Raw genomic sequence first — 25832 nt, forward strand, 5'->3', positions numbered from 1 at the left:
CTCCACTTTCAACCAAGGCCCATCAACCGTAGTGCACTATATAGGGTGCCATTTGGGATGCACATAATGTATCACTTCACACAGAACAAAAACAGACTTTTGACTTTACAGATGCATGTGTGTGTATTAAGGTTTACTCTAACCATAGATGTTGCCTTTAGGAGTAAATTACAAGACTGTGCTTCGTAGCTTCTCAATGAGCCAAGATCCAGGTAGATTTTTTATTTAGTTCAGTATAGAGTTGCACATTTTGGGGAATATTCAGAGGTGGAAACTTTCTGTGGGAAATAATGTGAATATGCAAATGAATATTAATACCATTTAATTGTTGATGTTTTTTGCATTGGATATATTTACCATATCATATGGACACAAACATAAACCTTTTACCTTATCATAAGTAGACAATTGCAAATGATTTAATCCTTCCAAAATATATTTTTTAAATGATTTATTTACAAATCTAACTTGAATTAAATTAGTTGACTCTTCACATGGGATGATTTCACTGAACAACAAAAGGGAATATTGAATGATCCTCAATGATCCATTGCATCTCCCAAAAACGATAGTCTAGAAACTAAAGCTTTGGTTGTCTTCCTCTCAAGCTTCCATATGTCTTTTCCCTGGACCTCCTCAATGTCCACCTCTTGAACATCAGACTCTGAGGCCTCATCTTCACTGTCACTTTCCAACCTTGTTGAGGATGGCTCGTTGTCAGGCTCAAAAAGCCTCAATTGCCCAGATGGCCACCAATTTTTCAACCCTTGTATTGGTCAGCCTGTTGCGTGCTTTGGTGTGTGTGTGTCCCCAAACAAGGACCAGTTGTGCTCTGAGGCAGCTGATGTTGGTGGGATTTGGAGGATGATGGAGGCATCAGGGGAAAGAGCCTCAGATCCACAAAGTCCCTTCCACCAGGTAGCTGATGAGATATGTTGGCACGGCTGCCATGTTGCATCTCCATCCCAAAGCCCTTGCTTGGAAGTGTACTTTGTCAGATGGCCAAGAACCTTGCCCTCATCCAGGCCAAGGTGGCGAGACATGGTAGTGATGACACCATAGGCCTTGTTGATCTCTGCACCAGACAGGATGCTCTTGCCAGCGTACTTGGGGTCCAACATGTAAGCTGTGGCGTGTACTGGCTTCAGGCAGAAGTCTTCACGCTTTTTGATGCATTTCATAACTGCAGTTCCCTTTGCTTGGAGCAAAAGTGAATTGGGCAGGGCAGTATGGATTTCTTCTCTTACATCTGCAAGCAGAGTCTGAACATCAGACAGGATGGCATGGTCTTCAACAATCTGCAATGGCTACTGCTATAGTTTTCAGGAGTTTCAGGCTGCTTACCACTCTCTCACAAAGTACATCATCCAGGAGGAGCCTCTTGATGGGGCTGTCCATATCAGTAGACTGTGATATGGCCATTTCTTGGAGAGACTCATTCCCCTCCAGGAGACTGTTAAACATGATGACACCACCCCAACGAGTGTTGCTGGGCAGCTTCAATGTGGTGCTCTTATTCTTCTCACTTTGCTTGGTGAGGTAGATTACTGCTATAACTTGATGACCCTTCACATACCTAACCATTTCCTTGGCTCTCTTGGAGAGTGTATCTATTGTTTTCAGTGCCATGATGTCCTTGAGGAGCAGATTCAATGCATGAGCGGCACAGCCAATGGGTGTGATGTGAGGGTAGGACTCCTCCAATCTAGACCAAGCAGTCTTTATGTTCGCAGCATTGTCTGTCACCAGTGCAAATACCTTCTGTGGTCCAAGGTCATTGATGACTTCCTTCAGCTCATCTGCAATGTAGAGACCAGTGTGTCTGTTGTCCCTTGTGTCTGTGCTCTTGTAGAATAGTGGTTGAAGGGTGGAGATGATGATGTAGTTAATTATTCCTTGCCCACAAACATTCGACCACCCACCACAGATGATTGCAATACAGTCTGCTTTCTCTATGATATGCTTGACCTTCACTTGAACTCTGTTGAATTCGGCATCCAGCAAATTAGTAGATAAAGCATGTCTGGTTGGAGGGGTGTATGCTGGGTGAAGAACATTCAGAAATCTCTTCCAGTACACATTGCCTGTGAGCTTCAGAGGTGAACCAGTTGCATACACAGCTAGAGCAAGACATTCATCAGCATTTCTCTGACTACATTCTTCCATTTGTGTCAAAAAAAACTTCTGATTCGAGGAGGACCATGAGCTGTTGCTATCAATAAGGTGTCTGATTCAACATTTTCACCTCGAATAGAAGTAGAGGGACTTTTGTCAGAGGTTGCTTGTTGTGAGCACTGAGGGAACTTTATGCACTTGGCCAGATGATTCTGCATCTTTGTTGCATTCTTCACATGATTTGGCACAGTATTTGCAAATGTACACAGATTTTCATTCTACATTAGCTGCAGTGAAATGTCTCCACACATCATCAGATAGTGCCCGTGGCATTTTCTTGTAAAGATTAGGGGGAAAATTTAGTTTTTTTTTAAAACCCAATACAATTCCATGTACAGATAAATAGTTAAGCAGTTAGATTAAACAAGTCCTTTGTAAATAAATGTTTTAAATTAAACATGTATGGAAACAGGTGAATTAACACTCAGTTAGCAGGCTCAAGCAAGCTAAAACCCACATGGTAGCAAAAACTAACTAGCAGAAATTGTTAGATATGATTTAAACACACAGGCTACTATTTACTAGTAAACAAAGAATGTCATTATATAAAATATATTCACCCCACCCAGTATTGTAATAAACTTACCAGATAGCATGTAGTCCTTGACTCAGACAGTGTAGTAGTGTGGGCTCAATAGCATCTCATTAGTGTGCAAGTGATGGAAGAGTGCACTGTGCATGCAGAGCGTGCAAATCCATTGAATTGGGGATAGTTTAACCAAAATATGTAATGTGTATCCCACAAAAAAAGGTTCACTGTTATAACTTAATTTGTTGATGAATTTAAGCAAAATTCCCCATATTCCAGGGCTTAACTTACCATGGAAAATTTCTGACCCTTTGCAACCCTACTTCAGTACTTGTTTCACTGCTTTATTGTGAGTTTTGGAGCCTGATAAAATCCTCTCCTTTCAGGGGAGAGTTGTGACAAAGCACAGGCTTTAAGCCAGACCCAGTATACTGACCTGGTCTCTCACAAAGACACTGGACATAAGGTAAAAAACAATGTCAATAGTACCAAATCACTAGCGATAGACCTATATTACTTACTTAATCCTCATCATTCCTGGCGGAACATAGGCCTACATTACAATTGCTTGTTTTGATATGGAACTTTATTTCACAACCAAATGACTTGTGACCAAAAAAGAGAAGTTTGATATTTGAATTACCTCCAGTGCTTGACTTGGACTGAAAAAGATGCCAGTACTCATTTTGTGTTCCGGTACTGTTTATATTTAGGTGTAGGAGCTCCACAATACTCTAGAGGTGCAGGAGCTCAAGCAGTAGAACATTTTAGGTGCCAGTACTCTGCTCCGGTGAGCTTCTGCCAAAGTAGCACTTATTTACCTCTGATATTTGAAACCTTGTAAACTGCTTGTCCTATTAGCACTGTGGTGAGGGTTTTACTAATACATTAGTAATAATATTGGCATTGCAGCTTCTGCTCCTCCCTACACTGATCAGCAGGGTGCGCCCTCTCACACGATCCAAGATGTCCTCCCAGACCCACTCATTCCCCCTGCCCAGTCTGGGTCACTCCAAGCTCCTCACCTCAAAGAAGAAGCAACCCATCAGATGTGAGCCTTCAATTTGACCCATATCCAAACAGCTGAATTGTGAATTTTAAAGTGATTTCCTCTCCTCCCATCTGCAATGATCTGAAAGCACAGTGTGGTTTCCCGATCCACTCTTTAGGTGAAGGGAAGGCGATGAAGAAAATACGCCACTTTAGTCTATTGGGAGATGCACACATTGTCTCCAGTCTGTCATGTTTTTCAGTTTTCTCTGTGGTCCTCTTGAGTGCCAACATGTTTTCAGCCCAGTCTGAGCGTTCTAGTCACTCCCAGAGGAACTCTGCTAAGAAGGGAGCACCAGAACAGCTGGACAGGCCTCCAGGCCATGAGGTAAACCACTACTCACACTCCATGTCGTAAGAGTACTCTGAGATAAAAGGGGTAACGTCTTGGAGGGCATATGTGGCCATGGGAATGAGGTTATTTAGTTGATTCTCACACTTAATGAGCAATACCGCTACAAAAACTGTGGGCCAGTTTCCCGGACCCAGATTAAGCCCATTTATGGACAGGAAACCTATATCAATGTAGAATTTCCATTGAGCTTGTTTGTTAGTCCAGGACTAGGTTTAGAGGCAATTTATACTTGACCCGAAATGTGGTCAGAGGTGCCATGTAGATGGTATGACGCAATTGCGGAGTATGAATGCATAGGCCTTATCACTGTACATGCTGCACGGCCAACGCAGAAATCGGATTGACCATGCAGCGCCTTTAAATCTGTGTTCGAGAAACCAACCCTGTATGGCTAGCTGCAATAAAGCTATCCCCTTTTGCTGCCAGCGGACGGGAGAAGGCCTGACAGTGGAACTCTAGATGTGGAGTGCTTGGACTAGGACCCATATGATAACGAAGTCACCTTCCTCGTCGATGCTAACACCAACATGCACTAAAGCTGTGCTCACTGTCTGGTACTTACACTGTCATAGCACGAAAATAGGCAAATGTTAACAATGTTATTATCTCAGAAAAGTGTGATAGTGGAAACTCAAACTAGCTGCTTAGACCTACATAAAACCTTTCTATGGCATTATAATCATGGACTTTCCATTGCGTTTCTTATCTTGCAAACAAGAACATTGCTGCCCCACCCTTGCTACAGTGATAACATCGGTGATGGTAGAACATGAGTTAAAGCCTATGTTCATTTATGTGCGACTGATAGTGGTTAAACCAGAGACAATGTAATAAACCGTTTTTGGTCAAACATTGGAGGCAACAGCAGAAAACACCTGCATTTCGCCTACCTGCCTGCGCTCGGTCTGTTAGATTGGCAAAATTACCAAACCTGTTTTCTAATCGCGTCATGAGGCTGACACGAAGATTTTACGTAGCCTACCGCCGCAGTTCACCCTGCCTCTCCATCTGATCTCTCTGTTGCAGAATTCCCCGCCTCCCCTTGCTTCAATTTGCGCACCGCGATCTTTAGCAGTGCTACGGATTAACCAGCGGCTCATAGACCGTGAACCGGACTGTCCACTAGTGTAGGATTTATTTGTCACGGAAAACACTTCGCACTGAAAACGAGTAGGGGGAATGATGACCAACCCTATGCCCCGGTGTCTGGCTCACGGTTCCTAAAGAAGTCCTCTCAAGGATGCTGCCTTCGAAGCGGATCGAACGACAACCCCGGGCCTCGCTTCAGCCCGGGGTTCTACTGTGTATCATTCTCGCCACTGTCAGTGCAAGTATGCCAAGTAAGCATATCGTTTTATTACAGCACAAGGGAAACTGTTTCAATATTATATATAGTTTTGTTCTGTCTCATATAAACTTATACAATTATGCCTTTATTATAATGTCTTCAGATTCTCAAAACAGCCTGCATTCAATGTAAAAACAGCAGCAACCATAACATATACAATAACATTATTTGGCCGATCATTTTGGGTTGAAAATTGTCCAAAGGGCACTGCAATTGATATGTTGGATATTGGATATGTTAAGTCAATTGTGTTTATGTAACGCTTAGTGCGTGACTAGGAGTTGTAAGCAAACTAAGAAGAGGGAACCAGGAAAATGCATTCTCCGTATAGTGTATACCCTAGCAAATGGACGTAGTCTAGCCTGTATTGCTTGACATGTGTTGTCATTCATACAATCTATAATTTTTAAGTAAATCATTATGTGCAGTTTTAGCCCATACTGCATTTGGTTAATCTAATCAAACACACTACGTGATTTTAATTCAAATGGTATTTTCATGGAAATTTCGAACATGTAGACCTCATTTAAATCACTTTTATAAGAGAGGGATGAGATTTTAAAGGATGAATTAGAGAATTAAAGATGCATTCTTGTGTAATTTCAAACAGTAGTTTTGAAAGTGGTGCTCACGAGTCAAAAGTGGTCCCGTTTTTTTTGTGCGCCATCTCATCCGATTGTGTACTATGTCACCCATTTCATGTGATATGCTACAAATGTAGCCATTTGTATATCATACAATGTTTGCAATTTGTATGATATGTAAGATCCCAGAGTGCAGCTAGAATAGTCGTGTCTGCGACTCTATCCCCCAGCTGCGTGATATCTGGGGCCAAAAATGAGAGGTACTGACTGACCATGAGAGAGGATCTCTCCTGAGCTCTCAACACTGTGGGAAACACAACTGCTGGATACTCTTACACACATAATCTCTTCATTTTACTGGACAGATACACACACACACACACACACATTATCATTATCTCACTGACCACTTGCACCACTCAATCAATCAAATATATTTTATAAAGCCCATTTTACAACAGCAGTTGTCACAAAGTGCTAGACAGATACCCAGTCTAAAAACCCAAAGAGCAAGCAATGCAGATGTAGAACCATCGTGGCTAGGAAAAACTCCCTAGAAAGATAGGAACCTAGGAAGAAACCTAGAGAGGAACCAGGCCAGTCCTCTTCTGGCTGTTCCATTTAGGCCAGATCGTTCTTCAATACGTTTAAACATTCATAGATGACCATCAGGGTCAGATAATAACCACAGTGGTTATAGACACCTCAGGAGTAAATGTCAGTTGGCTTTTCATGGCCGAGCATTCAGAGGTTGAGAGAGAGAGAGAGAGAGAGCGATTCGGGAGCATTAAGGCGTCCGTAGGCGCCGCCCTATAGGACTCCCAATCAAGGCCGGTTGTGATACAATCTGGATTCGAACCAAGGTGTCTGTAGTGACGCCTATATCACTGAGATGCAGTGCCTTAGATACTCAATGAGAGGGAGCAGCACTGAGCTAGCCTGCAACGTCACTTCCTAGAGTAGCTCAAACTGCACATAAAATGTTTCCAAAAACTCCTCCAAGAAGCAAGATGGTGATACATTAAAACAGCAGTTGCACATCTTCAAATGTGCAACTGAGACTTCACATAAGGAAGTCGGATGACAACGGGGGGTTATGTAACCTATGACTTCCATTCTTTTTACAAGCCAGTAACTCCGACCCTGTTATAGGGTCAGAGGCAGTGAAATCAAATCAAATGTTATTTCTCACATGCACCGAATACAACAGGTTGTGGACTTTACAGTGTAGGCGAGTGGAGAGTCAGGCAGAGACAGCAAGGGTGGTCACTCCAGTGCCTTGTCGTTCAACTTTCGCACCCCTGGACCTGACTACACTCAATCATAGGACCTACTGAAGAGATGAGCCTTCGGTAAGGATTAAAGGTTGAGACCGAGTCTGCGTCTCTCACATGGGTATGCAGACCATTCCATTAAAAAAAAGGATCTCTATAGGAGAAAGCCCTGCCTTCAGCTGTTTGCTTAGAAATTCTAGGAACAACGAGGAGGCTTGCGTCTTGTGACCGTAGTGTACGTGTAGGTATGTACGTCAGGACCATCCTCTCTCTGCCCCTTCTTTAACTTCCTCCTTCTATGTTGATTCTCCCTGTTGTCACCCGTGTTTTGTTTTTTAAGGTCAGGTATGTCATTGCAGAGGCAGTGCTTTTGTGTGGCTCACTGGCACTCTTGTCACTAATAGTATTCAGTGATTCTCCTGGGGGTTGGCTTGTGTTAGATGGAGAGATTACAGTTTAACTGTTATTGCTAGTCACAAATAACATGTGCACGCAAGTGCACATACACACAGTGGTGGGAAAAGTACCCAATTGTCATACTTGAGTAGAAGTAAAGATGCCATCATAGAAAATGACTCAAGTGAAAGTCACTCAGTAAAATACTTCTTGAGTAGAAGTCTAAAAGTATTTGGTTTTAAATATACTTAAGTATCAAAAGTAAAAGTATAAATCATTTCAAATTGCTCATATTAGACAAACTAGATTTTCTTGCAGTTTGTTTTTTAAGGATAGACAGGGGTACACTCCAACACTGACATAATTTACAAATGAATAATTTGTGTTTAGTGAGTCCGCCAGATCAGAGGCAGTAGGGATGACCAGGATGTTCTCTTGATAAGTGTGTGAATTTAACAATTTTCCTGTCCTGTTAAGCATTCAAAATGTAATGTACTTTTGGGTGTCAAATGTATGGAGTAAAAAGTACATTATTTATTTAGTAACTATTTTCTTAACTCTATTGAACTGCATTGTTGGTTAAGGGCTTTTAAGTAAGCATTTCACTGTGTTGTATTTGGCGCATGTGACATAACATTTGATTTGATTTACATTCAGTAATGGAATTACATGTGTTCCTGATATGTATAGTGCATTCGGAAAGTATTCAGACCCTTTGACTTTTTTGTTATGTTAGATTTATTTGAAAATATAGACATTCTGCCCACAGGGCTGTGGGGAGACAGGGATGCAGCTTAAACCCCACCTTCTTCAACATATATATCAACGAATTGGCACGGGCACTAGAACAGTCTGCAGCACCCGGCCTCACCCTACTAGAATCTGATGTCAAATATCTACTGTTTGCTGATGATCTGGTGCTTCTGCCACCAACCAAGGAGGGCCTACTACAGCAGCACCTAGATCTTCTGCACAGATTATGCCAGACCTGGGCCCTGACAGTAAATCTCAGTAAGACCAAAATAATGGTGTTCCAAAAAAGGTCCAGTCGCCAGGACCACAAATACAAATTCCATCTAGACACCATTGCCCTAGAGCACACAAAAAAACTATACATACCTCAGCCTAAAAATCAGCGCCACAGGGAACTTCCACAAAGCTCTGAACGATCTGACAGACAAGGCAAGAAGGGCATTCTATGCCATCAAAAGGATCTAAAAATTCGATATACCAATTAGGATCTGGCTAAAAATACTTGAATCAGTTATAGAACCCATTGCCCTTTATGGTTGTGAGGTCTGGGGTCCGCTCACCAACCAAGAATTCACAAAATGGGACAAACACCAAATTGAGACTGCATGCAGAATTCTGAAAAAATATCCTTCGTGTACATCGTAAAACACCAAATAATGCATGCAGAGCAGAATTAGGCCGATACCCGCAAATGATCAAAATACAGGAAAGAGCCGTTAAATTCTACAACCACCTAAAAGGAAGCGATTCCCAAACCTTCCTTAACCTACAGAGAGATGAACCTGGAGAGATGAACACTGTGACTGACCCAAACTTAAGGAAAGCTTTGACTATGTACAGACTCAGTGAGCATAGCCTTGCTATTGAGAAAGGCAGACCTGGCTCTCAAGAGAAGCCAGGCTATGTGCACACTGCCCACAAAATGAGGTGGAAACTGAGATGCACTTCCTAACCTCCTGCCAAATGTATGACCATATTAGAGAGACATATTTCCCTCAGATTACACAGATCCACGAAGAATTTGAAAACAAAGCCAATTTTGATCAACTCATATCTACTGGGTGAAATACCACAGTGTGCCATCACAGCAGCAATATTTGTGACCTGTTGCCACAAGATATGGGTAACTAGTAAAGAGCAAACACCATTGTAAATACAACCCATATGTACAGTATGTTTATTTATGTTCCCTTTAGTACTTTAACCATTTGCACATCTTTACAACACTATATACAGTTGAAGTCAGTTGAAGTCAGTCAAATACATTTAAGCTCAGTTTTTCACAATTCCTGACATTTAATCCTAGTAAAAAATCCCCTGTCTTAGGTCAGTTAGGATCACCACTTTATTTTAAGAATGTGAAATGTCAGAATAATAGTAGAGTGGTTTATTTCAGGTTTGATTTATTTCATCACATTCCCAGTGGGTCAGAAGTTTACATACAATCAATTAGTATTTGGTAGCATTGCCTTTAAATTGTTTAATTTGGGTCAAATGTTTTGGGTAGCCTTCCACAAGCTTCCCACAATAAGCTGGGTGAACGTTTGGCCCATTCCTCCTGACAGAGCTGGTGTAACTGAGTCAGGATTGTAGGCCTCCTTGCTCGCACACACTTTTTCAGTTCTGCCCACAAATTTTCTATAGGATTGAGGTCAGGGCTTTGTGATGACCACTCCAATACCTTGACTATGTTGCCCTTAAGCCATTTTGCCACAAGTTTGTAAGTATGCTTGGGGTCATTGTCCATTTGGAAGACCCATTTGCGACCAAGCTTTAACTTCCTGACTGATGTCTATAGATATTGCTTCAATATATCCACATACTTTTCCTTCCTCATGAAGCCATCTATTTTTTGAAGTGCACCAGTCCCTCCTGCAGCAAAGCACCCTCACAACATGATGCTGCCACCCCCTGTGCTTCACGTTGGGATGGTGTTTTTCGGCTTGCAAGCCTCCCCCTTTTTCCTCCAAACACAGCGATGGTCACTAAAACACATTTGTGTACACAATTTGAGAGAAATAAGCTTTTTTTTGCATATGGAACATTTCTGAGCTTTTGTTTCAGCTCATAAAACATGAGACCAAGAATTTACATGTCTCACTGGGCCATGAGTCCGGCAGACCTGCTCTCACTTGGGGCCAAAGCCCGGCCATTGGTACTTTTCAGCAACATTTACATAACTATGGCTAACTGTGAACTTTAACACCTCAGAAAGCAACGGTTTTGATAATGCGGAGGTTATTGATTCTGCTCTTCACAAGTCCTCACTGTCAGCCCTAGCTATGGAAAAACAAGGGTTTAAACACTTGTGTAACACTGGTGTTGTAGTCGAAAAGCGGCGTAAGTGACGAATGCTGTTACTACCTGCTCTGAGATCAGTTAGGCTCAGGAGGGGTCAGAAGACTGTGATTCAGTAATAAAGCTGGATTGAGTAACCTGGCAGTGAAATTACATAAATCCTGGTCTTGAACCAACATGGCAGCAGGCAGTAAGCCGATAAAGACCTCCGAGAGCGGGTTAGGAACTATTCTGCAGCTACTGGTGCGTTAATATGATGTAATGTTTCATTTATAAGCTAGAACTCATTCTTCATTATCACCCTGGCCAAATGTGAGCTAAAAACCTACTTTTTCCGAGATTAGGTATAATATAAGGAAATGTACTACACGCCCATAGATGCAGAAGAAGACTATACAGTTGAGGGGTTGCTCTCAGAAAGATTCCTTTGAAATGAATGTTGCACTTTTGAAATCTCTTGCGTAACAACCAGAAAGGAGGTATTATTGATTCCTTTTTCCTTCGTTCCTTTTCCTTCTGGCGTTCCTCCTGAACAAATGTTGTTTGGTCGGTCTTTGGGGCAAGGAGGTAGAAAGGAAGATTTTTTTTCTCACAACACAGGGACTTGTTGCCGTGGCAACTCTGAAGCCTCACAGCAGACCAGGCAAGCAAGTTTCTCCCAGCCAGCCCAGGGGAAATCATGGCACAGACTCTCAGTGAAATTGTGGCTGGCAATGTGATTCCTCCCATTGATCCAGAGAGATTTAACCAGACTTAACCCATTGCATCTTGAATCAATGCTGTCTATGTTGTGCTGTAGGGTTTCTGCTAATCTCACTGTCCTCTGAGAGATGTAAAAAAAAAAAAAAAAAGAGTGAGAATGAAGACAGTGAAGGCTTGCTGTATTTGTGGTAGTCACTGCTGTCATGGCGCAGATGAACAGGCTGTGTCTGTGTGTCCTATTTTCTGTCATTTGTTCTGGTTCTCACTAATGCTAATAACCAGGTCATTAGCCTAATGGACATTGGTAATAACTGGCTGTGTCAGACATTATGGAAATGGTTTTCTGTGTGTGTGAAGAGAGAGAGAGAGAGAGAGAGAGAGGGAGGAGGAAAGACATGTGCAGTATGAAAGTTATCAGTGATGCACAGCAGAGAAAGAGTCTGATCCGGCTTCACCCGTTACTGTGAAGTCGTGTGTCAGTCAAATCCACTATTCAGGAACAAATTATTTCACTTGTCTGAATTCACTTCCTTGTCATTTTTTGCCTTGTCACCCCCACACAGTGAGTGACTGTAATTTATGTCTGTCTTATACTGAACAAAAATATAAATGCAACATTTTAAAGTGTTGGTCCCATGTTTCATGAGCTTCAATTAAAGATCCCAGATGTTTTTTTACATCCCTGTTAGTGAGCATTTCTACATTACCAAGACAATCTATCCACCTGACAGGTGTGGTATACCAAGAAAATGATCAAACACCATTATCATTACACAGAAACACCTTGTGCTGGGGACAATAAAAGGCCACTCTAAAATGCAGTTTTGTCACACAACACAATGCCACAGATGTCTTAAGTTTTGAGGGAGTGTGCAATTGGCATGTTGACTGCAGGAATGTCCAACAGAGCTGTTGCCAGAGAATTTGTTTTTTTCTCTACCATAAGCCACCTTCAACGTCGCCGGCAGGGTAGCCTAGTGGTTAGAGTGTTGGAGTGTTGCAAGTTCAAACCCCGGAGCTGACAAGGTACAAATCTGTCGTTCTGCCCCTGAACAGGCAGTTAACCCACCGTTCCTAGGCCGTCATTGAAAATAAGAATTTGTTCTTAACTGACTTGCCTAGTTAAATAAAGGTACAATTTAAAAAACGACCAGAGATTCTGGATTTGAGTCCAGTATTTGTAGCAGCCGGCCACGACTGGGAGACACATTTGGCCCAGCATCGTCCGGGTTAGGGGAGAGTTTGGCCGGCAGGGATGTCCTTGTCCCATCGCGCACTAGAGACTCCTGTGGCGTGCCGGGCGCAGTGCACACTGACACGGTCACCAGGTGCACAGTGTTTCCTCCGACACATTGGTGCAGCTGGCTTCTGGCGTAAGTGGGCATTGTGTCAAGAAGTTGTGCGGCTTGGTTGGGTTGTGTTTCGGAGGACGCACGGCTCTCAACCTTCGCCTCTCCTAAATCCATACGGGAGTTGCAGCGATGAGACAACTACCAATTGGATACCACGAAATTGGTGAGAAATGGGGTTAAAAAAAAAAACTTTGTACAGCCATTGAAGAGGAGAGCGACAACATACACAGGCCACAATCAACAGCCTAATCAACTCTATGCAAAGGAGATGTGTCATGCTGTATGAGGCAAATGGTGGTCAAATGAGATAGACTGGTTGTCTCATCCACGCCCCTACTTTTAAAAAAAAGGTATACATATCTGTATTCCCAGTCATGTGAAATCCATAGATTAGGGCCTAATTAAGTTATTTCCTTATATGAACTGTAACTCAGTAAAATCTTTGAAATTGTTGCATGTTGCGTTTATATTTTTGTTCGGTGTAGTTGTGAGGTTTTGTGTGTGACTGTGAGTGCATCTGCTTCCACTCTAAAGGTGCCTCTTCAACACTTTTGAAGGACTTAACAAGAAAGCGCTATTGAGACAGTCTTTTGTCAGGCTTTTTTCACTGAAGATAAATCAAATCAAATTTTCGTGAACAACAGGTGCAGACTTGCTCCACAACAGCCCTTCCGTTTCCTGAAGTCCACTATCAGCTCCTTTGTCTTGCTGACGTTGAGGGAGAGGTTGTTGCCCCCTATATAGCCTCCCTATAGGCTGTCTCATCGTCATCAGTGATCAGGCCTACCACCGCCGTGTCGTCTGCAAACTTAATGATGGTGTTGGAGTCACGTGTGGCCACGCAGTCGTGGGTGAACAGGGAGTACAGGAAGGGATTAAGCATGCACCTCCGAGGGGCCCCCGTGTTGAGGGTCAGCATGGCAGATGTGTTATTGACTTCTCTCACCACCTGGAGGCGGCCTGTCAGGAAGTCCAGGATCTAGTAGCAGAGGAGGTGAGGTGTTCAGTCCCCGGGTCTTTAGCTTAGTGATGAGCTTGGAGGGTGCAATGGTGTTGAACGCTGATAAGCTATTTGCTCACCTATATCAGGGTCATGGTTAAATCACCAGACTGAACCTGTATCCTGAGGATAGGAACAGCTTGGTTTGATAGGGACATTTTCCCACTCGTTTCAAATTGCACTACACTTTTAACCCTGTGGGCCCTGGTGCCGTTTGATACCCATCCCACGATACATGCTTCCATTAATATGATGAGTGTAGACGGCCAGGTGGTGTAGACACCAGTGTTTTTTCCAAGACTCAGATTTCTCTGTTTCCATCGACACGGGCGGACAAGCACAGTTACAGTTGGGGTCCATCCGAAATGGGACCCAGTTTCCTGTACAGTGCACTACTTTCTTGTCCTGGACTATATACAGTGCCTTGCAGAAGTATTTCTTCACATGTTATTGTTTTACAAAGTGGGATTCAAATTGATTTAATTGTCTTTTTTTTTTTTTGTCAACCATCTACACAAAATACTCTAATGTCAATGTGGAAGAGAAATCCTATATATTTTTAAAATATAAACAAAAAAATCTCGGACCCTTCGTTTAGGCAAGCCTAAATTATTCAGCACTAACATTTTGCTTAACAGATCACAAAATAAGTTACATGGACTCACTCTGTGTGAAATAATAAGGCTTGACATGATATTTGAATGACTAACCCTTCCTCTGTCCCCCATACATACAACATCTGTAAGGTCCCTCAGTCAAGTATTGAATTTCAAGCACAGATTCCACTACAAAGACCAGGGAGCTTTTCGAATGCCCCATAAAAGAAGGGCAGCGTTTGGTAGATGGGTAACAATAACAAATCAGACATTGAGTATCTCTTCAAGCCTGGTCAAGTTAATAATTATGCTGTGGATTATGCATTAAACCACCCAGACACATCAAAGATCGTATTCCTTCTGAACTGAGCTGCAGGACAGGAATTCAACTGCTCAGGGATGTGACCATGAGGCCATTGGTGATTTTATAACAGCTACAGAGTTAAATGGCTGAGATAGAACTGAGGATGGATCAACAACATTGTAGTGAGTCACAATAATGACCTAAATGAAAGAATACAAATATTCCAAAACATCCATCTTGTAAGCAACAAGGTACTAAAGTAGTACTGCAAAAAAAAACACAGCAAAGGAATACACTTTTTGGTCTAAATGCAAAGCCTTGTGTTTGGGGCAAATTCAATACAACACATCACTGATTAACTGCCTCCTTATGTTCAAGCATGGTGGTGGCTGCATCATGGTATGGGTATGCTTGTCATTGGCAAAGACTGGGTAGTTTTTCATTGAGCTAAGCACAGGCAAAATCCTAGAGGAAAACCTGCTACAGTCTGCTTTACACCAGACACTGGTCGAGGAATTCACCTTTCAAGACAATAGCCTACAACACAAGGCCAAATATACACTGGAGTTGCTTACCAAGAAGACGGTGACGGTTTCTGAGTGGCCAAGTTACAGTTTTGACAACAATCTGTTTGAAAATCTATGGCAGGTTTAGAAAATTGCTGTTCAGCCATGATCCCCAACATATTGACAGAGATTGAAGATTTGTTTAAAGAATAATGGGCAAATATTGCACAATCCAGGGGTGCAAAGCTCTTAGAGACTTACCCAAGAAGACTCACAGCTGTAATCGATGCCCAAAGGTGTTTCAAACATGTATTGACTCAGGAAGCTGAATACTTGTGCAACAACTATATTTTAGTTATACAATTACAATTAAATACATTTGAAACCACTTTGTAACACAATAAAATGTGAAGAAATCCAAAGGGTCTGAATACTTTTTCAAGGCACTGCAAGGCCCCTAATTTAGAAACGGCACCTATCTGTTTATAGAAACAGCTTTTCTTGCACCAAAACTCACACTTGTCATTTGTTACGAGCTCTGACTTTGCTGATAGCTGCTTTTATGGAACACTTGCTTACAAGGACTGTGATATGTTGTTGTCTCACCTAGCTACCTTAAGATGAACGCATTACTTGTGAATCGCTCGGGATAGGTGCCATTTTCCAGCTTTTCTCATGACATCTGATCGTGCCTCATTAAGTCAATAAAAAGTCAACAGTGCCACGTCAGGGCCTTTTCCCATCTGTGGTACAATAGATTGCCACGGCACTGTTTGCTTCTCTGCCCTTCTTGGAACTGTCTACGATTGCACAGCCTGGCAGGCACCAGATGGCTTGAATAGTAATTTTTCATGTTGTACATAGTTTTTTAAATTTGATTATTTACAATGACGGCCTAGGAACAGTGGGTTAACTGCCTTGTTCAGGGGCAGAACGACATATTTTTACCTTGTCAGCTCAGGGGAGTCGATCTAACAACCTTTCAGGTTTCTGGCGATACATAACTGTATTTGCACCTCGCTGGTCCCACCTGACCGAATGACCTAATGGTTCTCTCTCTCTCTCTCACTCACTCACTCACTCACTCACTCACACACACACACACACCGCTCCCCTTCCAACAAGCTCTTCTGTCGCAGGTTTAATAAAGGGCCTTAGGTGATTTATACTATCCTCCTATATTTGCTTTATGCAGCAGTACCTTGGGCTGATGATGCACTTATCTCTTAAGGGGTGTACTCACTTTTGTTGCCAGCGGTTTAGACATTAATGGCTGTGTGTTGAGTTATTTTGAGGGGACAGCAAATTTCCACTGTTTTTTATACAAGCTGTACACTCACTACTTTACATTGTAGATAATGTTATACCTCATAACGTAAAGAGATAGAACAGATAATATGTTATACCTCATAGCGTATAGAGAGAACAGATAATATGTTATACCTCATAACGTATAGAGAGAACAGATAATGTTATACCTCATAACGTACAGAGATAGAACAGATAATATGTTATACCTCACAACGTACAGCGATAGAACAGATAATATGTTATACCTCATAACGTAAAGAGATATAACATATTATCTGTTCTACCTCATAACATAGAGATAGAACAGATAATATGTTATACCTCATAACGTACAGAGATAGAACAGATAATATGATTCCAACCATGCATTTAGATACAGTGAGCTCCAAAGTATTGGGACATTGAGCAATTATTGTTGTTGTTGTTTTGGCTCTGTACTCCATCACGTTGGATTTGAAATAATACAACGACAATGAGGTTAAAGTGCAGACTGTCAGCTTTAATTTGAGGGTATTTTCATCCATATCGGCTGAACCGTTTAGTAATTACAGCGCTTTTTATACATGGTCCCCCCCATTTTAGGGGACCAAATGCATTAGGACAAATTCATTTACATGTGTATTAAAGTAGTGAAAAGTAAAGTATTTGGTCCCATATTCCCAGCACGCAATGACTACATCAAGCGTGGTTGTGTTTCAGGTTATTTTGTGCCCAATAGAAATTAATGGTAAATAATGTATTGTCATTTTGGAGTCACTTTTGTTGTACATAATATGTTTCTAAACACTTCTACATTAATATGGATGCTACCATGATTATGGATGAATTCCTGAATGAATCGTGAATAACGATGAGTGAGAAAGTTACAGACGCACAAATGCCCTCAAATTGAAGGTGTTAGTCTGCACTTTAATGCCATAGTCATTGTATCATTTCCAATCCAAAGTTCTGGAGTACAGAGACAGAACAAACCAAAGAATGTCAGTGTCCCAATACTCTTGGAACTCACTGTATATTTACAATGAATTAATCTGTCTGTAAACAATTGTTGGAAAAATGTTTTGTGACATGCACAAGGCAGATGTCCTAACCGACTTGCCAAAACTATACTTTGTTAACAAGAAATTTGTGGAGTGGTTGAAAAACGAGTTTTAATGACTCCAACCTAAGTGTATGTAAACTTCCGACTTCAACTGTATTTGGTACCATATCTATTCTAAGTGAAACTATGATTTTCTAACCATAATGACCTAAACCAAGCCAGACAGAAAGATGCGATAAGGAGCGGTAGAGGGAAATGGGTGTGTCATTTGATTAAGGAAATTGTCTGAAGACTCACTGCATTGTTGTTCCATGATCTGGGTCCTATTGTGTGACACCTTATCTGGGTCGTCTTGGCTCTTTGCTCTTCCTTGATCTATAGATTTGTTCGATCAAATAGCCTGAGAAGACGAAATATCTGGCACAATTTGATGAAAGGACCCATGGATGGAGAGAGGTGGACAAACAGAATTAAATGGAGGGAAGGAGGGATTATAAAGACTTCAAAGGGCAGGATATGTGGCTTCCTGAAGTGTATTGACTTATGAGGATCAACATGTAGGTGGCTTCAATGTGACAGACTGGCTGACTCCATTGGGCAGGACAACTGGGGGAGCTGTAGCCAGAAGCCACATCACATGTGGCAGCAGTGAGCAGTGCTTGAGGCCATCTTGTCCTGGGTAACATAAGCACGGTCACCTTCAGGACAGGACACTGAGAAGGGCTGGCTGGCAGGCAGGCTGGAGGTGGGTGGCACGTTGGGGCACTCCTTGAGAGAAGAAGGCCAATTACTTCATACACACACACTCTTAATAATCAGATTGACATAAACACATACTCAGACTCTCTCACACGCACACACTAACACACAACGTCACATACAAACTCAGACTAATACGATCACATGAGCAGATATAGAAATTATATTTATCTTTCTCTCTCTCTGTCCCTCGAGGGCAATTGCACACACTCAAATTCTATCACACACAGACATCTCACATATACACCACCTAGACATGATCGTCTACAGTAGGGAGTTTTGTAGATGAGACGTGTGGAAGGATCAGAGGAGAGGAACATTAGGGAGAGTGGCACGTGCCAGGCCAAAATACAAGAGATTACAAAGAGAGGGAGGGAGGAGGCAGATATGAATTTAATCCAGGATGGAGGGATGGAGGAGGCTTGCACGTGTGCATCCAAAGGCTATAGTGATACTGAGTCATTTGGCAGAATCAGTGAGAACAGGGGAGACAACATTGCTACCTTTCATTATGGAAACAATAAAGAATACATTTCAGAGACTTTATGACTTTTGAGACAATGCCAGAGACCTATAAGAGGGTGAGGAAATGTGTGTGATTGACAATAGACAATCTGTGTGTGTGGTCCTTTTTTATGTGATACCATAAGTTATCACCTTTTGTTTGTCGTGAGTACCTAGCCCTATGTTTTGAATTGGTCTTGTGACACAGGCAGGTGCACACACGCCAACAGACACACACAAGCATGATCACACTCCACCACACACATCCAACCTTTCAGACGACACTCAGACACACATCCCCTAGAGGGAGAGAGAGGAAATGCATGTACAGTAGGAAAGTTACCAGTGCGTAGCAGAGCGATAGAGAGAGGAACAGTCTCTGGTCACACCTGTTTGCAGTCTAACCCAGCTCCACCACTATGCAGGAATAAGTTCTTTCACTTGTCTGAATTCACTTCCTTGTCATTTTTAGCCTTGTCTCCCCCACACGTTGAGTGCCTGTAACTATGTCTGTCTTATACGGAACATGTTTCATGAGCTGAAATAAAAGATCCCAGAAATGTTCCATACGCACAAAAAGCTTATTTCTATTTACATCCCTGTGAGCATTTCTCCATTACCAAGATAATCCATCCACCATGTAGTTTTGCAAGAGCTTCTGGTTGCCATGGAGGTCATTATGGCGACAAATGCTGTAGCTCTGCAGCAGCCTAGGGGGCATGAGTTTCTATGAATACCCTCCTCCTGTACTATGCCCTCCGACCTGCCCATGCTTACTGTACCACTCTGTACAACTCTGCCTCTTTAACCCTGATAGGCGTGTGGTTAATCATTATTATTGTCATTATCCCTCCGGGAAAGAGCCTAGTGTGCCTCTGCAACAAAAAAACACCTGGTGACCCACTTTGTGTGTGTGTGTGTCACAGATTGGAGAATCACTCAGGCTGTCATTCAATCTGTCATACTGTATAATTCTCACGTCAGCAGTACTTCACAATCTAGGCCTTGAAGTTGAAGTTGTGTATTTCTCCGTTGATTTTCATAGATGACACTTCTGGTTTGAAGGACTGCTTTTTCTATGTGCATAGGCAATGGAAACAACAGCACGCTCAGTAAGTAGTGTTTTGCTATTAGAAATCCCTGTAAATTGTATACTGAACAAAAATAGAAATGCAACAAGTTACAGTTTATATAAGGAAATTAATTCATTAATCAGGCCCTAATCTATGGATTTCACATGACTGGGAATACAGATATGCATCTGTTGGTCACAGATACCTTTAAAAAAAAGCAGGTGTGTGGATCAGAAAAGCAGAAAAGCAGGTGTGTGGATCCTTATCTGGTGTGACCACCATTTGCCTCATGCTGCGCGGCACATCTCATTCCCGTAGTTGATCAGGTTGATTGTGGAATGTTGTCCCACTCCTCTTCAATGGCTGTGCGTAGCTGCTGGATATTGGCGGGAACTGAAACACGCTTTCTTACACGTTTTACATGTCGATCCAGAGCATCCCAAACATGCTCAATGAGTGACATGTCTGGTGAGTACGCAGGCCATGTAAGAACTGAGGCATTTTCAGCTTCAGGAAACATGGTTTACAGGTATTTGATGCCATTCCATTTGCTCCGCTCCGGCCATTATTATAAGCCGCCCTCCCCTCAGCAGCCTCCTGTGACGTTGACATCAGCAAACCGCTCGCCCACACGACGCCATACACGTGGTCTGGGTTCTCAGGCTGGTTGGACGTACTGCCAAATTCTCTAAAAGGACGTTGGAGGTGGCTTATGGTAAAGAAATTAACATTCAATTATCTGGCAACAGCTCTGGTGGACATTCCTGCAGTCAGCATGCCAATTGCACACTCCCTCAAAACTTGAGACAGCTGTGGCATTGTGTTGTGTGACAAAACCTTTAGGGTGGCCTTTCAATGTTCCCAGCACAAGGTGCACCTGTTTAATGATCATGCTGTTTAATCAGCTTCTTGTTATGCCACACCTGTCCGGTGGATGGATTATCCAGACAAAGGAGAAATGCTCACGAACAGGTATGTAAACAAATTTGTGCGCGAAACTTGAGAGAAGGTTTTTGGGATCTTTTATTTCAGCTCAGGAAACATGGGAGGAACACCTGACATGTTGTTCTGTATTTTTTTTGTTCCGTGTACATAGTAAAATGAAGTCTGCCACTGACTGGTGTGTCTTTAATTCAGTAGGTTGTCATGACTACATGTCGTCTTGTCATCTCCGAGCAGCTTCTTTTGTCATGGCACCTGGGGGATGATGCCTCTCACACGTTCCGTACGAATCATGAGAACCAGGATTCAGTATATGCTGTCAGAGGAGGTGAGCAATAGAGTGTGGCGTCTAAACTGTCTCTTTTTATGCCTTCTCTCTCTCTTTCTATTTAGCTAGGGGTAAGTGCCCGGACCACATAGACTGTGCCCGCGAGGGGCGGCACTTCTGCAAACCTGGCACATCCTACTGCGGCCCGTGTCTCAATCCATTGGACGAGAACGAGGAAGGATTGTGCGTGGCAAGGACGAGCCGCCGTCACCATGGTATGTAGGTCTGGCCATTACACAGTACACACAGATTATGCACAGACAGACGGCCCCGCAATCTCCATTATAATCAAGGGGATGTGGTTCATTTATGACATTTGTTATTGTATGTATTTGATGAAGCTGCTTCAGTAGATAGTGATTCAAGTTTCTAAAGGAGAGTTCTGCACAGCGTATTTATCTATGTGCAGTGAACATCAAATCAAATGTATTTATATAGCCCTTCGTACATCAGCTGATATCTCAAAGTGCTGTACAGAAACCCAGCCTAAAACCCCAGACAGCAAGCAATGCAGGTGTAGAAGCACGGTGGCTAGGAAAAACTCCCTAGAAAGGCCAAAACCTAGGAAGAAACCTAGAGAGGAACCAGGATATGTGGGGTGGCCAGTCCTCTTCTGGCTGTGCCAGGTGGAGATTATAACAGAACATGGCCAAGATGTTCAAATGTTCATAAATGACCAGCATGGTCAAATAATAATAAGGCAGAACAGTTGAAACTGGAGCAGCAGCACGGCCAGGTGGACTGGGGACAGCAAGGAGTCATCATGTCAGGTAGTCCTGCATGGTCCTAGGGCTCAGGTCCTCCGAGAGAGAGAAATAAAGAATTAGAGAGAGCACCCTTAAATTCACACAGGACACCGAATAGGACAGGAAAAGTACTCCAGATATAACAAACTGACCCTAGCCCCCCGACACAAACTACTGCAGCATAAATACTGGAGGCTGAGACAGGAGGGGTCAGAAGACACTGTGGCCCCATTCGAGTACACCCACAGACTGGGCCAAACAGGAAGGATATAACCCCAACCACTTTGCCAAAGCACAGCCCCCACACCACTAGAGGGATATCTTCAACCACCAACTTACCATCCTGAGACAAGGCCGAGTATAGCCCACAAAGATCTCCGCCACGACACAACCCAAGGGGGGGCGCCAACCCAGACAGGAAGATCACATCAGTGACTCAACCCACTCAAGTGACGCACCCCTCCTAGGGACTGTATGAAAGAGTCCCAGTTAGCCTGTGACTCAGCTCCTGTAATAGGGTTAGAAGCAGAGAATCCCAGTGGACAGAGGGGAACCGGCCAGGCAGAGACAGCAAGGGCGGTTCGTTGCTCCAGAGCCTTTCCGTTCACCTTCCCACTCCTGGGCCAGACTACACTCAATCATATGACCCACTGAAGAGATGAGTCTTCAGTAAAGACTTAAAGGCTGAGACCGAGTTTGCGTCTCTTACATGGGTAGGCAGACAATTCCATAAAAATGGAGCTCTATAGGAGAAAGCCCTGCCTCCAGCTGTTTGCTTAGAAATTCTAGGGACAATTAGGAGCCCTGCGTCTTGTGACCGTAGCGTACGTGTAGGTATGTACGGCAGGACCAAATCAGAGAGATAGGTAGGAGCAAGCCCATGTAATGCTTTGTAGGTTAGCAGTAAAACCTTGAAATCAGCCCTTGCCTTGACAGGAAGCCAGTGTAGGGAGGCTAGCCCTGGAGTAATATGATCCAATTTTTTGGTTCTAGTCAGGATTCTAGCAGCCGTATTTAGCACTAACTGAAGTTTATTTAGTGCTTTATCCGGGTAGCCAGAAAGTAGAGCATTGCAGTAGTCTAACCTAGAAGTGACAAAAGCATGGATACATTTTTCTGCATCATTTTTGGACAGAAAGTTTCTGATTTTTGCAATGTTACGTAGATGGAAAAAAGCTGTCCTTGAAATGGTCTTGATATGTTCTTCAAAAGAGAGATCAGGGTCCAGAGTAACGCCGAGGTCCTTCACAGTTTTATTTGAGACGACTGTACAACCATTAAGATTAATTGTCAGATTCAACAGAAGATCTCTTTGTTTCTTGGGACCTAGAACAAGCATCTCTGTTTTGTCTGAGTTTAAAAGTAGAAAGTTTGCAGCCATCCACTTCCTTATGTCTGAAACACATGCTTCTAGCGAGGGCAATTTTGGGGCTTCACCATGTTTCATTGAAATGTACAGCTGTGTGTCATCCGCATAGCAGTGCAAGTTAACATTATGTTTTCGAATGACATCCCCTCTTTTCCCTACGTAGTGCACTACGTTTGACCACAGCCCTCTGTAGTGCACTACGTTTGACCACAGCCCTCTGTAGTGCACTACGTTTGACCACAGCCCTCTGTAATACCTATTTTTTACTTACAAAATTGCACTGTTGGTTAAGGGCCTGTAAGTAAGTATTTCACTGTAAGGTCTACACCTGTTGTATTCGGCGCACGTGTCATATAAACTTTGATTTGATGTAGGGAATAGGGTGTCATTTGGGGCACAAGCCTGTGTCAAGCGACAGATCTCCGAGCGTCCAGACGTGGGTTATGGGCTTTGGTCAAACACAGTCAAACTAAGTGGTTAATGAGCTGATGCAGAGATGCTGCTGTTAAATCGGATGCCCTGTAGTGTGTGTGTGTGTGTGTGTGAGACTTTGTTCACGGACAATTCTCCTCGCTGATTTGATTGACTTATTTCAGATATTTAAGAGCTTTCTGTCTAATTGTCTAATGTTGGTGGGGCATGTTAACCTGTTTTAAATGATACTCCTGAATCACTGTGATCAACACCAAAACATGTGGTGAGTGTACTTTTATTAACAGAGGTGAGATTGACTTCAAAGTGCGTTCACCCTATTACACCTATCAAGTTGTTTCAGATCTATACAAGTGCCTAGGGACGAGGGGTTTGGGTTTATTCTGGACAGGGCCTAACTATACTGGTCCAATAAGCTCATCTAGAGATGTTCCTTATTGGGAAAGTGGTTAGGGCGTACATCCTTTGTGCTGGTGGCCTGGGTTCTAGACTCGATAGGGGAGTCCCCCTACTCTCACATTCTTAACAATATACAGTACCAGTCAAATGTTTGGACACACCTACTCATTCCAGGGTTTTTTAATAGTGAAGACATAAAAACTATGTAATAATACACATGGAATCATGTAGTAACCAAAAAAGAGTTAAACAAATGTATATACATTTTCTATTTGAGATTCTTCAAGGTAGCCACCTTTTTGCCTTGATGACAGCTTTGTCCACTCTTGGTATTAGAGGAACATTGTGGGTAACATTACAAAAACGTTCTTTCTCCCTCATATTTTTAGCTGGGCAGACACATGACTACCGCCTTTAATCACCCAGTGTACTGCATGTCTGTCTCTCTCTTTCTTTCTCTGTGTCTGTCTGTGTGTGTCTGTCTGTCTGTCTGTCGGCAGGTTAGCCGTCTCTGTCTGTCGGTCAGCAGGTTAGCCGTCTGTCTGTCGGTCGGTCGGCAGGTTAGCCGTCTCTGTCTGTCGGTCGGTCGGCCATATCTATTGAGGCAGGCTTTTGTGGTTCTTCCAGTACAGCCATGCGTGTTGTACACCGAGAGAGAAACCCACCCAGACACAGTGGGACCAGATAGGGGCTTATGTGGGACCTAGAGGAATAGAAACGGATACATTATTCTATGTGGCAGCCCAGATGTCTTAGACTATGCATGAGAGAGCAGCAGGGTGAGAACAGGAAGCAGAGACACTCCACAGCAGCATGTAATACAGACACATTTACACACAAATGCACACTCACATACTTCAAGCATACTTCATCTTTTTTTCTTTTTCACAAGCACACAGACACATTGATACACAGATATGTGAGTGTAGGTGCCATGCTTTGTATGTTGGTCAAGTTGTCATGGGTAGGCACAATATGCATACCATCAGAAAAGTAAGAGTAGGACTGTTTTTCAGTGGGCGCCATGATGGCCTGAGGAGCAGAGGTGAGAGGGTAGGTAAATTCCAGGAGCTAGGTGAGTATAGTGAGTGGAACAGTAGTCTATGCGTGTAGGACAAGCCTGTGTTTGACATCAAGGCGTACACTCCCATAGGTAAACACTCCCTGCCTTGGAGCCTGGGCTTTGTCTGGTAACAACGCTGTGAAACAGTCAGGGGAACTAGATATGTATACACACAGTATGTACTGATAGCAGAGCTGTACCCAGGGACTGTGTGTGTGTGTGTGCGTGACTATGTTTATTGACTGTGTCACTTCTTGCCCATGTAGGTGATTCTAACTTGGTCATCAACAGCATGTAAAACTGTGGTCAGACTGACCCCTCCATAGTCAGACCTAAGTCTGTGTTCTTAAAAATAAATACAAGATATTTACAGTTTGGTGTTCGGGTTAGAGGGATGAATAATTCACTTGAAAAGTAGTTTTATGCTGTGTTTTACACATATGTCAATGGTGCTGCGTAGCTACTGCAAGTGTGAACATGGAGAGAGAGATGTGTTGTTGAGGATGGAAGAGTAGGGAGTAGTACCTCCGACCGGAATACACACCTGGGCCGGCAAGCTTTGCCGTATGTGGTCAAGAGGAAGCCATGTGGTGTAGAGCATGTTCTTGCCCGTCTTACCTAGTGCAGGATATTGGAGGGACT

The 25832-nt window shown here is 42.9% G+C and overlaps 1 protein-coding gene across 1 annotated transcript in view; it reads left to right on the forward strand.

Annotated features, from left to right (window-relative positions):
* Positions 1-4958: 4958 nt before the first annotated feature.
* npdc1a (neural proliferation, differentiation and control, 1a) overlaps positions 4959-25832 on the forward strand; it is a 31595-nt gene continuing 10721 nt past the window's right edge. The window contains exons 1-2 of the mRNA XM_024402605.2: positions 4959-5449; positions 21247-21396. Coding sequence (XP_024258373.1) covers positions 5350-5449; positions 21247-21396 — 250 coding nt within the window. The 5' untranslated portion in view covers positions 4959-5349. The remainder of the gene's footprint in view (positions 5450-21246; positions 21397-25832) is intronic.

This window comes from Oncorhynchus tshawytscha, linkage group LG33 (genome assembly GCF_018296145.1).
Source record: "Oncorhynchus tshawytscha isolate Ot180627B linkage group LG33, Otsh_v2.0, whole genome shotgun sequence".
Lineage (NCBI taxonomy): Eukaryota > Metazoa > Chordata > Actinopteri > Salmoniformes > Salmonidae > Oncorhynchus > Oncorhynchus tshawytscha.